Source organism: Dipodomys merriami, unplaced genomic scaffold (assembly GCF_024711535.1).
Source record: "Dipodomys merriami isolate MVZ:Mamm:240054 unplaced genomic scaffold, mDipMer1.0.p SCAF_102, whole genome shotgun sequence".
Lineage (NCBI taxonomy): Eukaryota > Metazoa > Chordata > Mammalia > Rodentia > Heteromyidae > Dipodomys > Dipodomys merriami.
The window spans coordinates 1,776,621-1,795,450 of NW_027202294.1; the positions used below are offsets into that span (position 1 = coordinate 1,776,621).

The 18,830-nt window shown below is 44.6% G+C and overlaps 1 protein-coding gene across 1 annotated transcript in view; it reads left to right on the forward strand.

Moving 5' to 3' along the window:
- Window positions 1–18,830, forward strand: part of Arl3 (ARF like GTPase 3) — a 45,195-nt gene that overhangs the window by 18,249 nt on the left and 8,116 nt on the right. The window contains exons 3-5 of the mRNA XM_069994473.1: window positions 1,267–1,383; window positions 10,550–10,600; window positions 13,096–13,281. Of these exons, the coding sequence (XP_069850574.1) occupies window positions 1,267–1,383; window positions 10,550–10,600; window positions 13,096–13,281 (354 nt within the window). The remainder of the gene's footprint in view (window positions 1–1,266; window positions 1,384–10,549; window positions 10,601–13,095; window positions 13,282–18,830) is intronic.

The window sequence follows — 18,830 nt, forward strand, 5'->3', positions numbered from 1 at the left end:
CCTTTAGTAGCTATCTTTTTTTTTTTTGGGGGGGGGGGGGGAGGGTCAGGTCGTGGGGCCTGAACTCTGGGCCTGGGCGCTGTCCCTCAGCTCTTCAGCTCAAGGCTAGCACTCTACCACTTGAGCCACAGTGCCACTTCCGGCTTTTTTTTTTTTTTTTGCTTATGTGGTGCTGAGGAATCGAACTCAGGGCCTCATGCATGCAAGGCAAGTGCTCTACCACTGAGCCACCTTCCCAGCCCCTTTAGTAACTATCTTAAAAGTGAAGACTTTTCAGTGTCATCAACCATACCTATTAAAGTGAAGTTTCAAATGACTCTTGGTTTTTGCTTGTTACCATCAAACAAACCAGAGCCTGGACATGCAATTCCCTTCCCTCCTGTCCCTTTGCCTTGCCTTCCCTTCACATCGCTCCCCATTTGGTGGATGCTCCAGCTCCATCCTCAAGCCTCCCAGTGCCCTTATTCAGCTCCCTCTTTCCTGCCTAATCCATGTGAAAGAGGACACTTATTTTGAGCCACAGTTGGGGAATCTAATCCTCCAGACTTGTAGGCCTCTTTTTAAACTTAGCCTTTGTTCTTTTTTTGTTCTCTTTAGTTTCACCTTCTAGTTGTTTTTCGTTGTTGTTAGTCATATGTAATGTCCTGTTAAATTTACCATTTTGAGCTCTCATCATGGGTATGCGGTCTGTGTTGATCATAGGGAATCTCATACCAAGTTGCCCTTAGCAATTATATATAATTTTTTTCTTGCCATGATGGATGATTGTACCCAGAGCCTTGTATATATTTAAGTAGACACTTTACCACTGAGCTATTCCACCAGCCCATACATATATATGTGTGTATGTGTGTGTGTATGGAAAGCATCATGCTAGCCCTATCATTAATATTGACTATAACCTGAATTAAATAAGCATGTATAAATGTTTTGTTTCCTTACCTCATTAAACCATGTTCAGTATTAACTGTATCACGTCATCACATCTGGAAAGAGAAAAAAGTATTGCATCTAACAGAGTACTTACAATTAATTTTTAGAAAACAGCTATTAGGGTCAAGAGGTATAGCTCATTGGTCTAGTGTATACTTAATATCCTGAAGGTGGCCTGGGTTTAATCCCCAGCACACAGACAGTCACACACACACACTCACACACATACACACACACATATATATACTATGTGCATTAAATGTAATGTGGTCAGAATTAATTTTAAAAAAACTTGGTGTTTGCTTTTTCTTTTTTTTTCTTTGCCTGTTTCAGGGTTTCAATATCAAAAGTGTACAATCACAAGGTTTTAAACTGAACGTGTGGGACATTGGTGGACAGAGGAAAATCAGACCATACTGGAGAAACTATTTTGAAAATACCGATATTCTTGTAAGTAGTCCTTCTGCAGTGCTAGTTCCTGGTCTACATAACATCTGTTCTGGACAGTGATGTGTTTGTTGTCACATTTGTGGCCGAGTTAGCAGGCCTAGCAAGAGGGCTGCTGACTGGAGGCAGAAAGGGGAGATGCGTCTCTCTATATGATTTGCTACCTCTCAGTAACACAGCACTGCCCACACCCACCTTGGCAATACAAGTGTCTATTACTTACTAGTGACTTGACTAGCAGCAGAAAAGCCACAAGATTGTATACTGACTCTGTTACTCCAAGTGAGTCCATAAATCAAGTACATTCAGAAGACAGCAACCAAGATGGTAGAAGTCCTGGCACCATGATGGCTAAGGAATGCTCAGAAGGCCTGACTGTTCTCAGTGGAAAGGAGAACAGTTGGCACTGTCCTCTTTGCTTCCAGAATGACCCTAATTCCCTCATCATGACCAGTTCTAGAGGACTGAGCTAGCTGTGGTGCAGGGAGCTTTAGAGTGGCAGAATTTGAAGTCAGAGTAGGGAAGAAGCTTCCTGACTGCAGAGGTTAAGGAAGCTGCCTCATGCTTGAGGATTCTCCACTCAGGTGCCCTTCCTTCAGGCAGAAGCTGCAATCACAGCTATCAGTTCCCCATCACTGTCACTAGAAGCACTGTCTCAGAATTCTTGGAGCACTCCTGTCCACATCCAAGATCTCTCCAGTATCCCAGCCTCAGTTTTCTTTGCTTCCCTGCCTCTAGTGATCTTGCCATCTACTCTGTTAGCCACGCATGCTCATGATTAAGCCAGGGCACTTGAGTAGTTTTTTGAAAAGGAGGGGAGTGCTGGGTGCTGGTAGCTCACCCACCTATAATCCTAGCTCCTCAGGAGGCTGAGATCTGATGATCACAGTTCAAAACCAACCCAGTCAAAAGTCACAAAAGGTCCTTGAGATTTTTTTTTTTGAGGGGGGGGGCGTCCAGTCGTGGGGCCTGAACTCTGGGCCTGGGCGCTGTCCCTCAGCTCTTCAGCTCAAGGCTAGCACTCTACCACTTGAGCCACAGTGCCACTTCCGGCTTTTTTTTCTGCTTATGTGGTGCTGAGGAATCGAACCCAGGGCCTCATGCATGCAAGGCAAGCGCTCTACCACTGAGCCACCTTCCCAGCTCCGTCCTTGAGATTCTTATCTTCCATTAACCAGTCTACCACTTGAGTAGTAGTGTACCATCCTTGAATAAAAAGAGCTCAGGAACAGTATTCAGGCCCCAAGTTTAAGCCCTAGAACTTGCACAAGAAAAGAAAGAAAGAAAAAGCATATTATTTTCATTAACTTCTAAATGAAAGTTTAATTTCCTTCAATTATGGCAACAGGTAATAAATTATAGTAACATCAGCCTAGCTATGTCTTTATTGCCTGGGGAAACAATCTTTTTTTTTTTTTTTTGTCAGTCATGGGGGCTGAACTCTGGGCCTGGGTGCTGTCCTTCAGCTTTTCAGCTCAAGGTTAGCACTCTACCATTTGAGCCACAGCATCACTTCTGCTTATGGGGTGCTGAGGCATTTAACCCGGGGCCTCATACATGCAAGGCAAGCATTCTACCACTCAGCCAACTTCCCACTCCCCATCTTGTATCTTTGCTTCCTATATGTCTCTGTCCCTTTTATGCATATGCATACATCATGAAATTTCTCTTAAAAAGGAAAAGCAGGCCAAGTACAGTAGCATGCCTATAATCCTAGCTACTCAGGAAACAGAGAACTGAGGATGAGATTCAAAGCCAGCTTGGACAGACAAATCTGAGAGACTTTTATCTCCAATTAACCACAAAGGACAGAACTGGAGGTGTGGTTCAAGTGGTAGAGCACCAGCTGTGAGCAAAAAAGCTAAGAGAAAACACACAGCATCTTGTATTCAAGCACACACACACACACACACACACACACACACACACACACACACACACACACACACACACACACACACACACACACACACACACACGTCAATCCGAGGCCAAATGGTGGTGTATTCCTATAATCTGTAATTCCAATATTATAGAGGCTGAAACAGGAGTTGAGAGTTCGAGGCCAAGCTAGGCTATGAAGAAAGTGCTACAGAAATAGTTTGGGCTGCCAGGCACCGGTGGCTCACACCTGTAGTGCTAGCTACTCAGGAAGCTGAGATCCGAGGATCATGCCTCAAAGCCAGCACGGGCAGGAAAGTCCGTGAAACTCTTATCTCCAATAAACCACCAGAAAACCAGAAGTGGCGCTGTAGCTCAAGTGGTAGAGTGCTCGCCTTGAGCTGAAGAGCTGAGGGACAGCACCCAAGAGTTCAGGCCCCATGGACAAAAAAAAGAAAAAAAGAAAGAAAAGAAATAGTTTGGGCTGGGCGCCAGTGGCTCAAACCTGTAATCCTAGCTACTCAGGAGGCTGAGATCGGAGGATCACAGTTCAAAGCCAGTCCAGGCAGGAAAGTCTGTGAGACTCTTATCTCTAATAAACCACTTGAAAACCGGACAAAAAAAAAGAAGAAGAAAAAAAAGAAATAGTTTGAACCCAGAGCTTCAAGTTTGTTAGGCAAATGATTTATCACTTGAATCATACCTCTAGCCCTTAATTTTTTTTTTTTTTTTTTTTTTTTTTTTTGTCGGTTGTGGGGCTTGAACACTGGGCCTGGGCGCTGTCCCTCAGCTCTTCAGCTCAAGGCAAGCGCTCTACCACTTGAGCTACAGCACCACTTCCGGTTTTCTGGTGGTTTATTGGAGATAGGAGTCTCACAGTCTCTCCTGCCCGGGCTGGCTTTAAACCGCGATCCTCAGATCTCAGCCTCCTGAGTAGCTAGGATTACAGGCGTGAGCCACCAGCACCCGGCTGTCCTTAATTTTTTTTAAGGTACAGATAGATTCTTGTTTTTCCTTTTTGAATCAAGAGTTGGGAAAAAGCAGATGTATGAAAGGAAGAAATTTCTTACCTGTTCATCTGCTGAATTAAAATACCAATACCAAAAAAATATTTTAAAAAACAACAATATGTAAGGACATTAATAATGTCCATGAGGTCTCAGAAACTTTCTGGTCTACATACAAGGGTAATTTTAAATTATGAGCTACTACCCTGATGGTACCCTGCAGAATCAGTGTAACAGGACCCTGGTTCCCACATTTTCATTAGCTGAGCATACCCAGGAGTTAATGTGCCAGTCTACAAAAGTCAGTTTCCAGCAACACTAGAGAAGGTTTCCTTCAGCTATGTTCCACCTGAATAAGAGATAATATATTGGGTTGAGAGTCAGCCTCTCATTATTTTCCAGTGCCATTTGAGGTTAAACAAGTTTGGGGAAGCAGCTGAGTCCCCAGGTTTAGAGTCTCAGCCTTGAAGCTCTGAGCCCTGTCTGCCGGTTTGCAGCAGCCTGGAGCAGCAGGTTAATGGGTTCTGTTTGTTTGTCTGTGTTTAATGGTCTTCCATTGTTGGTTGAAAAAGACCTATTGCACTGGGCTCCATGCTGCTAGAGGAGCCGGATTGAGGCTTGACACATTTCATTGGCTAGTTAAGTCTTTTCAATTCTCTCTAGAGTGCCACGGTACAATCTTGCTTTAGAGCAGAGGTAGACAAATTGATCCACCCTGCTTCCTGTTTTTATATAGCCTGCAAGTCACTGTGGTAGTTTTTGTGTTGTTTTTTTTTAATATTCTCAAGTGGTTGAAAAGAATCAAAAGATAAGAATTATATGAAATTTAAGTCTCAGTGTCCATAAAGTTCTGTTGGAACACGGCCACACGCATCACATCTGTTCACAGGTTTCCCGAGGTTGCTTTCTTACTGCAGCAGTGTTCAGGAGCCGCGAATGAGATTGTATGGGCCACAAAGCAGAAAATATTTACTACTGACTCCTTGCAGAAGTTTGCCTCGCCTTGCTTTACAGCGTCAAATGGCTCTCTGGAGGCTTGAAAGAGTCAGGGCAACTCCTGAAAGTGCCAGAGTTGTTTTCTGGGATGTGATTCTGAAAACATCTGACTTCAGCTTTATTAACTTGTAGGAAATTGACCAAGAAAGAAAAGTTGCAGTATGGCAGAAGGAAGGGGACTGTGGATATGCCTTCGAGATCTCTTTAGGTTAGGAAGTTATAACAAGATAGCTAAAACACCTAGGATATGGCTCAAGTGGCGCAGAGCTTGCCTAGCATGTGCAAGGCTCTGGGTTCGATCTCCAGCACTATCCAAAATTAAATGCAAAAAACATGATTGTTTTTCAAAATATATTCATGTTACAAAATTCTATTCACATGATCATTTTTCTATTTAAGCAAGATAGTTTAAGCACAATAACTTTATCATTTCCATATTTAAAGCAGAAGATGTGAGACAGATCTCAAACCCTCTGCACTAACATAACTAGTCTTATTTCCATCATAATACTCACGGTATTTGGGGCTGCTAGAGAGTAGAAAGAGTACCAGTGATTATCTCTACCTGTCACTTATACAGTGTCTGCTATTTCCCTAGGGCTCTCCCTCAAGCCATTAGAGGAAAGCCAGGCACTGCTGCTTACCCTCTGCTGGACAGATTGAGGAGCAATAAAGTGGCCAAAAGGTGGCAGCAGGGGGGAGGAGCAGGAGCAGAAGAAACAAAGGGCCCCCATTTGGTCTCTGCTTGAGCCACAGTGGTCTAAACTTCGATCAAGAAAAACCTTTTTCTAGGCCTTCCTTCCACAACCAAATGAGAATTTCAAAGCAACTGCCAAAAAGGGACATGAATTAGCATTGCCTGAAACATCATTTTAAATGTCTTGGATTATAACCTCCCCATAGAACGGGTTTTAGGACTTGATGTTTGGAGGTCTATATTATTTTTAGACTGATCTAAAACAAAAGCACAATGTATATTTAACTTTCTGTGATGCTTTTTAGGTAAAGACCAGAAAAGTTTTGAATATTTGTTCGTGAAGTTTAAAAATAAACTTAAAATTTTTTTCATGACTAGATTAACCAATAGCTCTGGCATTGTTTTAAAAGAACACATACACACTTTTAAGTTTAGGCCCTATGTGGCTAGAGGAGCCCACCCCTGTGCAGAGCACATTTGTGGATTCACCAGAGGCGGTTTTGCTTGTGAATTGTGTACTTGGCTCTTAAGAAATAAATAGAGGGGTTGGGAAGGTGGCTCGGTGGTAGAGCGCTTGCCTTGCATGCATGAGGCCCTGGGTTTGATTCCTCAGCACCACATAAGCAGAAAAAGCTGGAAATGGTGCTGTGGCTCAAGTGGTAGAGTGCTAGCCTTGAGCTGAAGAGCTGAGGGACAGCGCCCAGGCCCAGAGTTGAGCCCCTACAACTGGCAAAAAACAAACAAAGAAATAGAGCATTTGTTTTATAGACTTAATCCTGGCATTATTGCACAGTGAGTTTCTTCTCTTTCAAATATGAAGTACTTCATGAACTTGCATGGCATCCTCGAGCTGGGCCGTGCTAACCCCCATACTGCTCTAATTTTAGCATATGTGCTGCCAAAGCAGTGCTCTGCAGTGATTTTCAAATTTTATGAAAGTTACGTGAGAAAAATGCTAAGTAAGAGGAAGAACTTGCATGTAGCTTGGGAAAATCCTTTTGAATCTGGTAGCGGAAACATTTTCTGTGAAATTGCATGTCAGTGGATAAATAGCAAAATCTTCAGAGTAAAAATTGAGAGCTTTCTTCCTATTGCCCTCAGCTTCTAAATTTGCTAGTGTTTAACTGGTTTACTGTTCTTCTCTGCTATTAAAATGTTTTACATTCCTTGTTTTGTTTTCCCAGCCAGTTTCTCCATCATACCAAGTGGCCTTCACTTTTCTCCCCTCATCTAGGTTCAGTCCCTTTGCTCCCAACATAACTTTCTCCTGCATTTTGCTGGTTAGGGTCTCATGGATTTTCCTGCCCAGGCTGGCTTCAAATAGTGATCCTCAGATCTCAGCCTCCTAAGGAGCTAAGATTACCAGTGTGAGACACTGTGCCTGGCTTCCTCTCTGACATCATGGGCTGTGACAATTATTCTGACCCACTGTAGACTCCCAAATAATTCTTTTTTTTGGGGGGGGGTTCCGGTCATGGGCCTGAACTCTGGGTCTGGGCGCTGTCCCTCAGCTCTTCAGCTCAAAGCCAGCGCTCTACCACCCGAGCCACAGCGCCACTTCCAGCTTTTTTTTTTTCTGCCTATGTAGTGCTGAGGAATCAAACCCAGGGCCTCAAGCATGCAAGGCAAGCGCTCTACCACTGAGCCACCCTCCCAGCCCTGCCAAATAATTCTAATTAGATCTTCTCTCTTGAGGTCCATTCTACCATTCCATTTCTCCCTACCCTGTGTTTATACTATGACTGCTGCTTTTAATATGTGGATGCCCAACATGCACCAGACCCTGGCTTCCATCCCCAGCACCACAAAATAGCAAACAAGTAAAAGAAAAAAAGCTATCCCTGTGTTCTGCATAGGGACTTATCAGACATCAAATTATATCAGTAGTGCCTACAGCCCATGATGCATTTGTTGACACTAAGAGTAATAGTAACAACAATATAATATGGGCCACTAAAATAAGCCTGAAATCAAATGTATTAATTCTTCCTCTTCATGTGATTCTCCAAGTAGAAATTCAGGGTATTCCTGAGAGAAAAGGATAATAGCACTGGGACTAAATGACAACATTAAGAAAAATTTTAATTTTTCTTTTTCAAAAGTAAGTATGTTTTCAGGGTACTACAGATTTGTCTTGTACACAGAAGTGTCTATGTGCCTTGAAATTTATCAGTTTGAGGGACTTAAGGCATATAATGATAAGAGTTGAAAATTATTTTTCAGTTTGGGTTTTAATTGAACATGCTCTTCTAAAAGAGAATGTTAGAGCTGGGCACCAGTAGCTCCTGCCTGTAATTCTAGCTGCTCAGGAGGCTGAGATCTGCTGTTTGAAGCCAGCCTAGGCAGACAAGTCCATGAGACTTTTTTATCTTTAAGAACGAAAAAGCCAGAAGTGGGGTTCAAGTAGTAGAATACTAGCCTTAAGCAAAAAATCTGAGACAGCTCCCAGACAGAGTTCAAGCCCCAGGAACGAGAGAGAGAGAGAGAGAGGGGTTAGGCTCAAGTAGTAGCATGCCTGTCTAGCAGGCACCCCACCCTGACTTCAGATCCTTGCACCACAAAACATCATTTCCATTACACCATTGGTTTAATAACAATGCTAAGTCAGGAGGTGCATGCCTCAAATCCTAGCACTTGGGAGACTAAAACAGGACAGAGTTCAAGGGCAGCCTGAGCTACATAGCAAGACCTTGCCTCAAAAAAAACTATAAAACAATATCTCATTTTCTTTTGAATTTTCATATGAAGGAGGATTAACAAGAACTTTTCTTTTGGAAACTAGTTAATGTATTTGAAGTACAACTATAGGTGGTTTTTCTTTTTTTTGTCTTACCTTAGTTTTCCTTGTCATAGGATGTTATTTATGAAATAACAAAACTCAAACATGGAGAAGAAAGCTGGAATTGTTTTTCAGTGTCTGGGTGCTGTCCCTGAGCTCTTTCTGCTCAAGGCTAGCGCTCTAGCACTTGAGCCACTGCTCCACTTCCAGCTATTTTGGTGGTTAATTGGAGATAAAGAGTCTTACAGAATTCCTTGCCCAGGCTGACTTTGAACTGTGATCCTCAGGTCCTCAACCTCCTGAGTGGCTAGGAATATAGGAAGGAGCCACTGGCACCTGACTCAAAGATTTTTAATGTACAATAAATCTCAAGATTTTTCTTGGGGGGCTGGGAAGGTGGCTTAGTGGTAGAGTGCTTGCCTTGCATGCCTGAGGCCCTGGATTCGATTCCTCAGCACCACATAAGCAAAAAGAAAAAAGCCGGAAGTGGTGCTGTGGCTCAAGTGGTAGAGCGCTAGCCTTGAGCCGAAGAGCTGAGGGATAGCGCCCAGGCCCAGAGTTCAGGCCCCACGACCGGACCCAAAATATATTTTTTTTTTTCTTGGTTCTGAAAAAACCTGTACCCTTCCTCTTTCCAGTACTTGATCTTCCAGGACGACTGGGAAGGGAGGGATGAGAAGGACCATGTCTTAGCTCCAGACACCCGTTTATAATTAACGCTGCAAATGGTCCTTCCAAAGGCATGAAATTTAAGGACTATAGGATTTCAAATGTGTCAGTAAGCCATCCCATCATGCTGACTTGGTATCCAGGGTAGCCACATCAAGAAAAGCATGTGTGAACATGTGCACTTCACCATGTATGTACGTTCTAATCTCACTTTGGGGCAATTTGCTTAACTCCTTTGGACTTAATGTTTCTTTATATATCAAATGGGAAATAATTAAATCTGTCTCAAAGTGCTTAAGAAAGGCTAATAGATCCAGATGGTGGTTCACACCTGTAATCCTAGCTACTCAGGAAGCCAAGACTTGGAGGATTTCAGCCTGAAGTCAGCTCTGGCAAAAAAGTCTGCAAAATGCTAGACTAGAGGTATAGTCCAAGTGGTAAAGCTCAAGCCATAGGAAAAATAATAGGACTTGGAGTTCGGGCTGGGAAGGTGGCTCAGTAGTAGAGCGCTTGCCTTGCATGCATGAGGCCCTGGGTTTGATTCCTCGGCACCACATAAGCAAAAAGAAAAAAGCCGGAAGTGGCGCTATGGCTCAAGTGGTAGAGCGCTAGCCTTGAGCTGAAGAGCTGAGGGACAGCGCCCAGGCCCAGAGTTCAGGCCCCACGACCGGACTCAAAAAAAAAAAAAAAATACATATATAGTTCAAGCCCTGGTACACATACACACAAACATATACACAGTCTCTCTCTCTCTCTCTCTCTCTCTCTCTCTCTCTCTCTCTCTCTCTCTCTCTCTCTCTCTCTCTCCTTTCTGTTTTCTCTCTTTCTCTGACTACATCTAGGAAGAATCACCAGTGAAATACCAAGAACCCAGGAAATGTTGTTATTTTTACCCACTTAGCTTTCCTGTCTTCCTAGACTTTGGAGCTTTGCTGAGGGTATTTTCTGGGCAGATAGCCTCAATAATTTAATTGATTTTTTTTTTTTTTTGGCTTCCAAAGATGAGGTGAGAATTGCCAGTCAATTTCTACACATTTGCTGACCTGGAATCTGCCCAGCAGAGCCCGCTTGGCCCTTTTGTTGAAGTTGCCCATCTCTTCCTTTCCCTGCTTATTGAAGTAACCTTCTTTTTCTTTACAGATATATGTAATTGACAGTGCAGACAGAAAAAGATTTGAAGAGACAGGTCAGGTAAATAATTCTTTTGTTGAGATATTTCCCTCATAACTTGGTACTCATTAATCCATCTTGTAAATGTGTAAGAGGGAAGGAGGGTTGTTTGTTGTTGTTGCTGTTGTTTAACCTTGACAGTTAAACAGGCAGAAATTCCAGCTGTTTGAAAGGAAACTAGTTAAGAGTCTTTTAAACAATTTTTTTTCTTTTGGGGGAGGAGGTGGTTGTTTGTTCGTTGTACTGTTGAACTCAGGGAGGGCCTAAGCACTTCCCTGAGCTATTTTTTCACTCAAGACTATCACTATACCACTTGAGCCACAACTCCACTTTCTACCCTGAACTAGCCCAGGTGGACTTCCAAAGACAACAGTCTTCATGTTTAGGTTCCTTTTTGTTGGATAGTAGGTTGAGAACCTTCCAGACTCCTGGAGATAGCCCATCTCCCTTTCTGGGTCATCATTCAGATGAACCAGTGTTACTAGTGGAGGCGGAGGGGGCTTAGGTAGTCATCTGCCACCAATTCTCTCTGAAAGCCCTAATGTTTAAAAAAGGTAAAATGGAGGCTTAATGTGAGAGGTAGGGTCTGTCATTTAGGTAAGTAGACACTCTCTTTTATTACTGCATACAGAACCAACACACAGTTTAGAGTTCTGTCTATAACTGCAAAATCCGGGACTCTGCTAGATGGACCAATACAATAAGAATTTGATGAAAATTAATACATAGCATGAATGTTTTAGAGACAGAGATTGATAAAAAAAATAATAATAATAATAATCTGTTTTGCCAGGCACCACTGGCTCACACCTGTAATCCTAGCTACTCAGGAGGCTGAGATCTGAGGATCACAGTTCAAAGCCAGCCCAGGCAGGAAAGTCTCTGAGACTCTTTTATTTTGTTTTTTCGGGTCCGGTCGTGGGGCCTGAACTCTTGGCCTGGGCGCTGTCTCTCAGCTCTTCAGCTCAAGGCTAGCATTCTACCACTTGAGCCACAGTGCCACTTCCTGCTTTTTTCTTTTTTGCTTACATGGTGCTGAGGAATCAAATCCAGGGCCTCATGCATGCAAGGCAAGCGCTCTACCACTGAGCCACCTTCCCAGCCCTCTGAGACTCTTATCTCCAATTAACCACAAGAAAATTGGAAGTGGTGCTGTGGCTCAAGTGGTAGAGCACTAGCCTTGAGCTGAAGAGCTCAGGGACAACATGCAGGCCCAGAGTTCAATACCCACAAGTGACAAAAAAAATTAGTTTTATGCATGCGCACGCGCGCGCGCATACACACACACACACACACACACGTAATAAAAGTTCAGCATAGGGGCTGGGAAGATGGCTCAGTGGTAGAGTGCTTGCCTTGCATGCCTGAGGCCCTGGGTTCGATTCCTCAGCACCACATAAGCAAAAAAGACTGGAGGTGGTGCTGTGGCTCAAGTGGTAGAGCGCTAGCCTTGAGCTGAAGAGCTGAGGGACAGCGCCCAGTCCCAGAGTTCAGGCCCCACTATCGGACCCAAAAAAAAAAAAAAAAGTTCAGCATGTGCAAAGCCCTAGGTTCAATCTCCATCACCAAAAGAAAGGGCTGGTGCCCATGGCTCATGCCTGTAACCCTAGCTTCTCAAGAGGCTGAGATCATGGTTCAAAGCCAACCCAGGCAGGAAAGTCTATGAGACTCTTATTGTCAATTAATCACCAAAAAAAGTGGTAGAACACTAGCCTTGAACAAAAGCAGCTCAGGAACCATGCTCAGGCCCCTGGTTCAAGCATCGGGAAAGAAGGAGGAAGGGAGAGAGGGAAGATGTCAATAGTTCACACTTGTAATCTAGTTATTAAGAAGATTTGAGGATCCAGGGTCAAAGCCAACTGAAGCAGACAGATTTAGAGCTTCTTATCTTCAGTTGACCAGCAAAATGCTGGAAGTAGAAGTGTGGCTCAAGTGATAGAGTGCCGGTCTTGAGCAAGGCCCTGAGTTCAAGCTTCAGTACATGCATGGGCACACACGCACACGTGTGCAGGCGCGCGCACACACACACACATACACACACAAAAGAAAAAAAGAAAAGAGAAATGTTATTTGTAGATAGTAGTAGCCTTCTCTAACCACTACTTACATTCTCCCTTGAACAGTGTTTCTCAAGGTGTGGTCTATTGTGTATTACCCATAGTAAAACCAATCACCTGAAGAGTTTGTTGAATGTGCAGATTCCTGAGCACTAGCTCAGACTTTCCGAAGTCAGCGTCCTTGGCTAGGCCCAGGGATCTGCTAGGAAATCTTCCACAGACACAACCCCAAGGATCACTGCCCTTGAAAGTTGCTGGTTAATTAGCTTAACTGTTTGGGGTTTCTGAAATTAGAAGTGTATGCTTAAGTATTGATTTCTTTCCTCCCTCCCTCCTTCTGTCCTTTTCCTTCCTTCCTTCTTCCCTCCCTCCCCGCTCTCTCCTTCCCTCTTTCCTGCCCTCCTTCCCTCTCTCCTTCCCCCTTCTTTCCTTCCTTCCTTCCTTCCCCAAATGCTGTAGGAACTAGCTGAATTACTAGAGGAAGAAAAGCTGAGTTGTGTGCCAGTGCTCATCTTTGCTAACAAGCAGGATCTGCTCACAGCCGCCCCTGCCTCTGAAATTGCAGAAGGCCTGAATCTGCACACCATCCGAGACCGAGTCTGGCAGATCCAGTCCTGCTCCGCGCTCACTGGAGAAGGTGTTCAGGTGAGACTCCAGCAAGGCTTGGTCCCCTGGCAACATGGCAGCCCACCAAGGTGGTCTGTCTCATTGGTGCAATTGGCTTAGTTAGAAAAAGATGTGAAACCGGGTGCCAGTGGCTCACACCTAATCCTAGCTACTCAGGAGGCTGAGATCTGAGGATTGCGGTTCAAAGCCAGCCCGGGCAGGAAAATCCGTGAGACTTATCTCCAATAAACTGGAAGTGGCACTGTGGCTCAAGTGGTAGAGAGCTCGCCTTGAGCTGAAGAGCACAAGGACAGCACCCAAGCCAGAGTTCAAGCCCCACGACCGACAAAAAAAAAAAGAAAAAGAAAAAGATGTGAAACTAATAAGCTTTATTGGTTGGCATGGCTGAGATTTTTTTTTTTTAACTTAACAACCCTCAGATACCAAGAAATATTCTGAGAACCATTTAGATAAACCACCCCAAATTAGCTTTCTCAATTGAGAAAGAAGACTCTAAAGATTGTATCTCTAGGGGCTGGGAAGGTGGCTCAGTGGTAGAGTGCTTGCCTTGCATGCCAGAGGCCCTGGGTTCGATTCCTCAGCACCACATAAGCAAAAAAAGAAAAAAAGCAGGAAGTGGTGCTGTGGCTCCAGTGGTAGAGCGCTAGCCTTGGGCTGAAGAGCTGAGGGACAGCGCCCAGGCCCAGAGTTCAGGCCCCACGACCGGACCCAAAAAAAAAAAAGATTGTATCTCTAGAAACATTGCTAATTGGGTTGAGGTTCCATAGTGTGTCCAATATTGATTCCTCCCAAGGTGTGGCTGGCCATCAGAAACGATACACTAACCTAGGAATGGTTTCCCTGTCCTCAGGATTGCTGTGTGTTTCCTGTTGCTGCAGGTTCAGTTCCCAGTGGGAGGCTTTGCACTAAGGAACTGTATACCAGGAGCTCAGGCTCCCCCTCATTTAGTATTAATTTAGGTTAGAACATAGCTGTATCACAAGCACCCAAGCTATTTCCACCAAGAATGAGAAGCACTTTCAGCTCAGTTGGCACTGTAGTCAGTCCTGCAGGACAACTCTACCCTGCTCTGCCCCTCATGCATACCAGGGATTGAACTCAGGGCCTTAAACTCATGCTCAACTTCCTTGCTCATGGCTGATGCTCTACCACTTCAGCCATGCCTCAAGCCTGGCTTTTTCCTGGTTATTTTGGAGATGGAATCTCATAGACTTTTCTACCAGGCTGACTTTGAACATTAGTCCTCCAGCTCTCAATCTCCTGAATAGCTAGAATTGCAAGCCTGAACCACTGGAGCTCTCTTAGGACAACTTCTTGTTCCAGAGACCTAGTATCTGCCATATTTTCAACATCCAGTATACCAGCCAGGATGTGACCAAGCGCTGTGAAGACTGACTATACTATAGTACTGCACGATGCTAGAGATTTACTACATCTAAAGACAATCCCCTCCCCATAGCCACAAGCCATGTCTAGAATGGCAGGGCCATTTGCCTGTCTCCATTGGCATGTTGGGCGCATGCCTACATTTGATTGTTGGTCATTGTGCTGCAGCCTTTTCCATTTCCCTCCTAATATTCTTCTCATTCGTAAGACACTGATACTAATTTATCTTTAAATGACTTTACCACTTTTATTCCAAGCAAATAATGACTATCTAGTATTTTCTCAGCCCAGTCATGCTGCCTTTTTGTTTTCCTCTTTTTGTAACAAAATTAGATTGTGTGTAGGTCCTAGGTCTGAGGGCAGCCTGGTCAGCATAAGAAAACTGCTGATACCTGCACCCCTAGAAGCTCATGTACTTGTGTGTATGTGTGTGTGTGTGTGTGTGTGTGTATACACCTTTACACATGTGTATGTGTGTGTTAGGGACTCCTTAGTACCCAGAGATTACCATGGCTACATCCCCAAAATGGACTGTGGAGCTCTGTGGGTCTGAGATTTAGAGGAGATGGTCTTTGGAGAATTTTTAAGTATGTATACTGCCAAAGAGAACATCTGGATTTTTTTTCTCTAGTTCTGGGGCTTGAACTCAGGGCCTGGGCTCTGTCCCTGAGCCTCTCTATGCTCAAGGCTAGCACTCTACCACTTGAGCCACAGTGCCACTTCTAGCTTTTTCTGTTTATGTGGTATTAAGAATCAAACCCAGGGCTTCATGCATGCTAGGCAAACAACTCTATTACTAAGCCACATTCCCAGCTCTGTTTTATCTCTATTTTTGTCAGTCGTAGGGCTTTAACTCTGGGCCTGGGCACTGTCCCTCAGCTATTCAGCTCAAGGCTACCGCTCTACCACTTGAGCCACAGCACCACTTCCAGTTTTCTGGTGATTAATTGGAGATAAGATTCTCATGAAGCCAGGCGCCAGCGGCTCACACCTATAATCCTAGCTACATAGGAGGCTGAGATATGAGGATCGAGGTTCAAAGCCAGCCTGGGCAGGAAAGTCCATTCGTCTCTTATCTCCAATAAACCACCAGAAAACCGGAAGTGGCACTGTGGCTTAAGCGGTAGAGCGCTCGCCTTGAGCTGAAGAGCTGAGAGACAGTGCCCAGGCCCAGAGTTGAAGCCTCACAACCGACCAAAAAAAAAAATCTCACGAACTTTCCTGCCTGGGCTAGCTTTGAACTGCAATCCTCAGATCTCAGCTCCTGAGTAGCTAGGATTACAAGCATGAGCCACTGGCATCCGGCAACCCTGTTTTCTTTAAGTCTTACTTCTACCTAAATTCTTTTTTTGGGGGGGGTCCGGTCGTGGGGCCCAAACTCTGGGCCTGGGTGCTGTCCCTCAGCTCTTCAGCTCAAGGCTAGCCCTCTACCATTTGAGCCACAGCGCCACTTCCGGCTTTTTGTTTCTGCTTATGTGGTGCTGAGGAATCGAACCCAGGGTCTCATGCATGCAAGGCAAGTGCTCTACCACTGAGCCACCTTCCCAGCCCCCTATCTAAATTCTTATTATTAAACTAGTACGTTCTAGTCAGGCACTGTACCACTTGAGCCACATCCCAGCCTAAACCAAATGCTGTGGCACATAGACCTGTAGCCCCACCTGTGTGGGACTTGAGCCTAAAACTTAGTGTGTGTGTTTCTCACCATTGATTATATAAAAGTCTGTAAAGCTAGAAAATGAGGCTTGAGGTATGTCAGGGTGTGGCTCAGTGGTAGAGTACTGGCCTAACATATTCAAGGACCTGGGTTCATCCCTAGCACCACCACATACATTAAAAGGCAAGAAGTTCTTTTTGCTCTCCCAGTGCAACTCCGACAAAGGGCTAACTGCCATTGTATTGTTATTCTAGATTCTTCCTTGTAAAATTGTTACCATGTAGGTAATTCTCTTGCTCTCCTGTCCCCTCCCTCCCTCTCTCTCTCTCTATATATGTATGTATATGTTGATATGGACCCACACATCTAGGTATACATTGTATACACATATGATAGAAATATCAGGTTTTGTTTTTGTTTTTTTGGGTCCGGTCGTGGGGCCTGAACTCTGGGCCTGGGCGCTGTCCCTCAGCTCTTCATCTCAAGGCTAGCGCTCTACCACTTGAGCCACAGCGCCACTTCCAGCTTTTTTTCTTTTTGGTTATGTGGTGCTGAGAAATCGAACCCAGGGCCTCATGCATGCAAGGCAAGCACTCTACCACTGAGCCACCTTCCCAGCCTGAAAAATCAGGTTTTGAATCAACTATACCTTAAAGTTAGTTTAATAAGTATAGTATAACCCAGATGTTTTTGAACATCTTTAACTTTCTTCAGTTACACTTTTTTTTTTTTTGGTAGTGGGGCTTGAACTCTGGGCTTGGGCGCTGTCCCTGCACTCTTCAGCTCAAAGCAAATGCTCTACCACTTGAGCCACAGCGCCACTTCCGGTTTTCTAGTGGTTTATTGGAGAGAACTTTCCTGCCTGTGCTGGCTTTGAACCATGATCCTCAGATCTCAGCCTCCTGAGTAGCTAGGATTACAGGCATGAGCCACTAGCACCCAGCTTCAGTTATACTTTTTTAAAAATCAGAACTTGCTTGGGTATGGAGGCTCTCACATACAATTCCCGCTATTCTCCTATATACTAAGAGGGTCATGGCTCATGGCCAGACCTGGCCAGAAAATTTAAAAAAAGTAGAAAGACCTCATCCAAGCAAACCAGCTGAGTATCGTAGGCCTGTAATCTGAACTATAAGGGAGGGATAAGTAAGAGTATTAGAGCAGGAAGCCAGACCCAGGCAAAAAGAAAAAAAAAAAGCATGAAAATAACTAAAGCAGAGCCAGATGCCAGCTGCTCATACCTGTAATCCTAATTACTTATTAAACTGAGATCAAAGAATCATGGTTCAAAGCCAGCCTGGACAAGAAGTCCATGAGATTTTTTTTTTTTTTTTTGTCGGTCGTGGGGCTTGAACTCTGGGCCTGGGCGCTGTCCCTCAGCTCTTCAGCTCAAAGCGAGCGCTCTACCACTTGAGCTACAGCGCCACTTCTGGTTTTCTGGTGGTTTATTGGAGATAGGAGTCTCACGGTCTCTCCTGCCCGGGCTGGCTTTGAACCGTGATCCTCAGATCTCAGCCTCCTGAGTAGCTAGGATTACAGGCGTGAGCCACCAGCGCCCGGCTAGAGTACATTTTCTTTTTTTTTTTTTTTTTTGGTAGGCCGTGGGGCTTGAACTCTGGGCCTGGGTGCTGTCCCTCAGTTCTTCAGCTCAAGACAAGCGCTCTACCACTTGAGCTACAGCACCACTTCCGTCCATGAGATTTTTATCTCCAGTAAACCATCAAAAAGCTAGAAGTAGGGGCTCAGAAGGTGGCTTAGTGGTAGAGTGCCTGCCTTGCATGCATGAGGCCCTGAGTTCGATTCCTCAGCATCACATACGTAGAAAAAGTGGTGCTGGGGCTCAAGTGATAGAGCATTAGCCTTGAGCTGAAGAGCTGAAGGGAAGTGCCCAGGCCCAGAGTTCAGGCCCCACAACTGACAAAAAAAAAAAAAAAAGCTAGAAGTAGCCAGACACCAGTGGCTCACGCCTATGATCCTAGCTACTCACAAGACTGAGATCTGAGGATCACAGTTCAAAGCCAGCACTGGCAAGAAAGTCCATGAGACTCTTCTCTCCAATAAACCACTCAGAAAACTGGAAGTAGTGCTGTGGCTCAAGTGGTAGAGTGCTAGTCTTGAGCTGAAAAGCTGAGAGACCTCACCTAGACCCAGAGTTCAAGCCCCATGACTGACCAAAAAGAAAAAGAAAAAAAAAGCTAGAAATGAAGGTCTGGCTAAAGTGGTAGAGCACCAGCCTTGAGTGAAAAGCTAGAGGACAGTGCCCAGACACTGTGTTCAAGCCTCACTATCAGCACATACACACAAAGGGGTTTGGTCACATGCTCAAGTGGTCCCTGAGTGCCAGTCTATCAAGTATAAGGCCCTGAATACTGCCAAAAGTAAAAAATGAAAAAAGAACCAGAGATGGGGCTGGGAAGGTGGCTCAGTGGTAGAGCGCTTGCCTTGCATGCTTGAGGTCCTGGGTTCAATTCCTCAGCACCCATAAGCAAAAAAAAAAAAAGCCGGAAGTGGCGCTGTGGCTCAA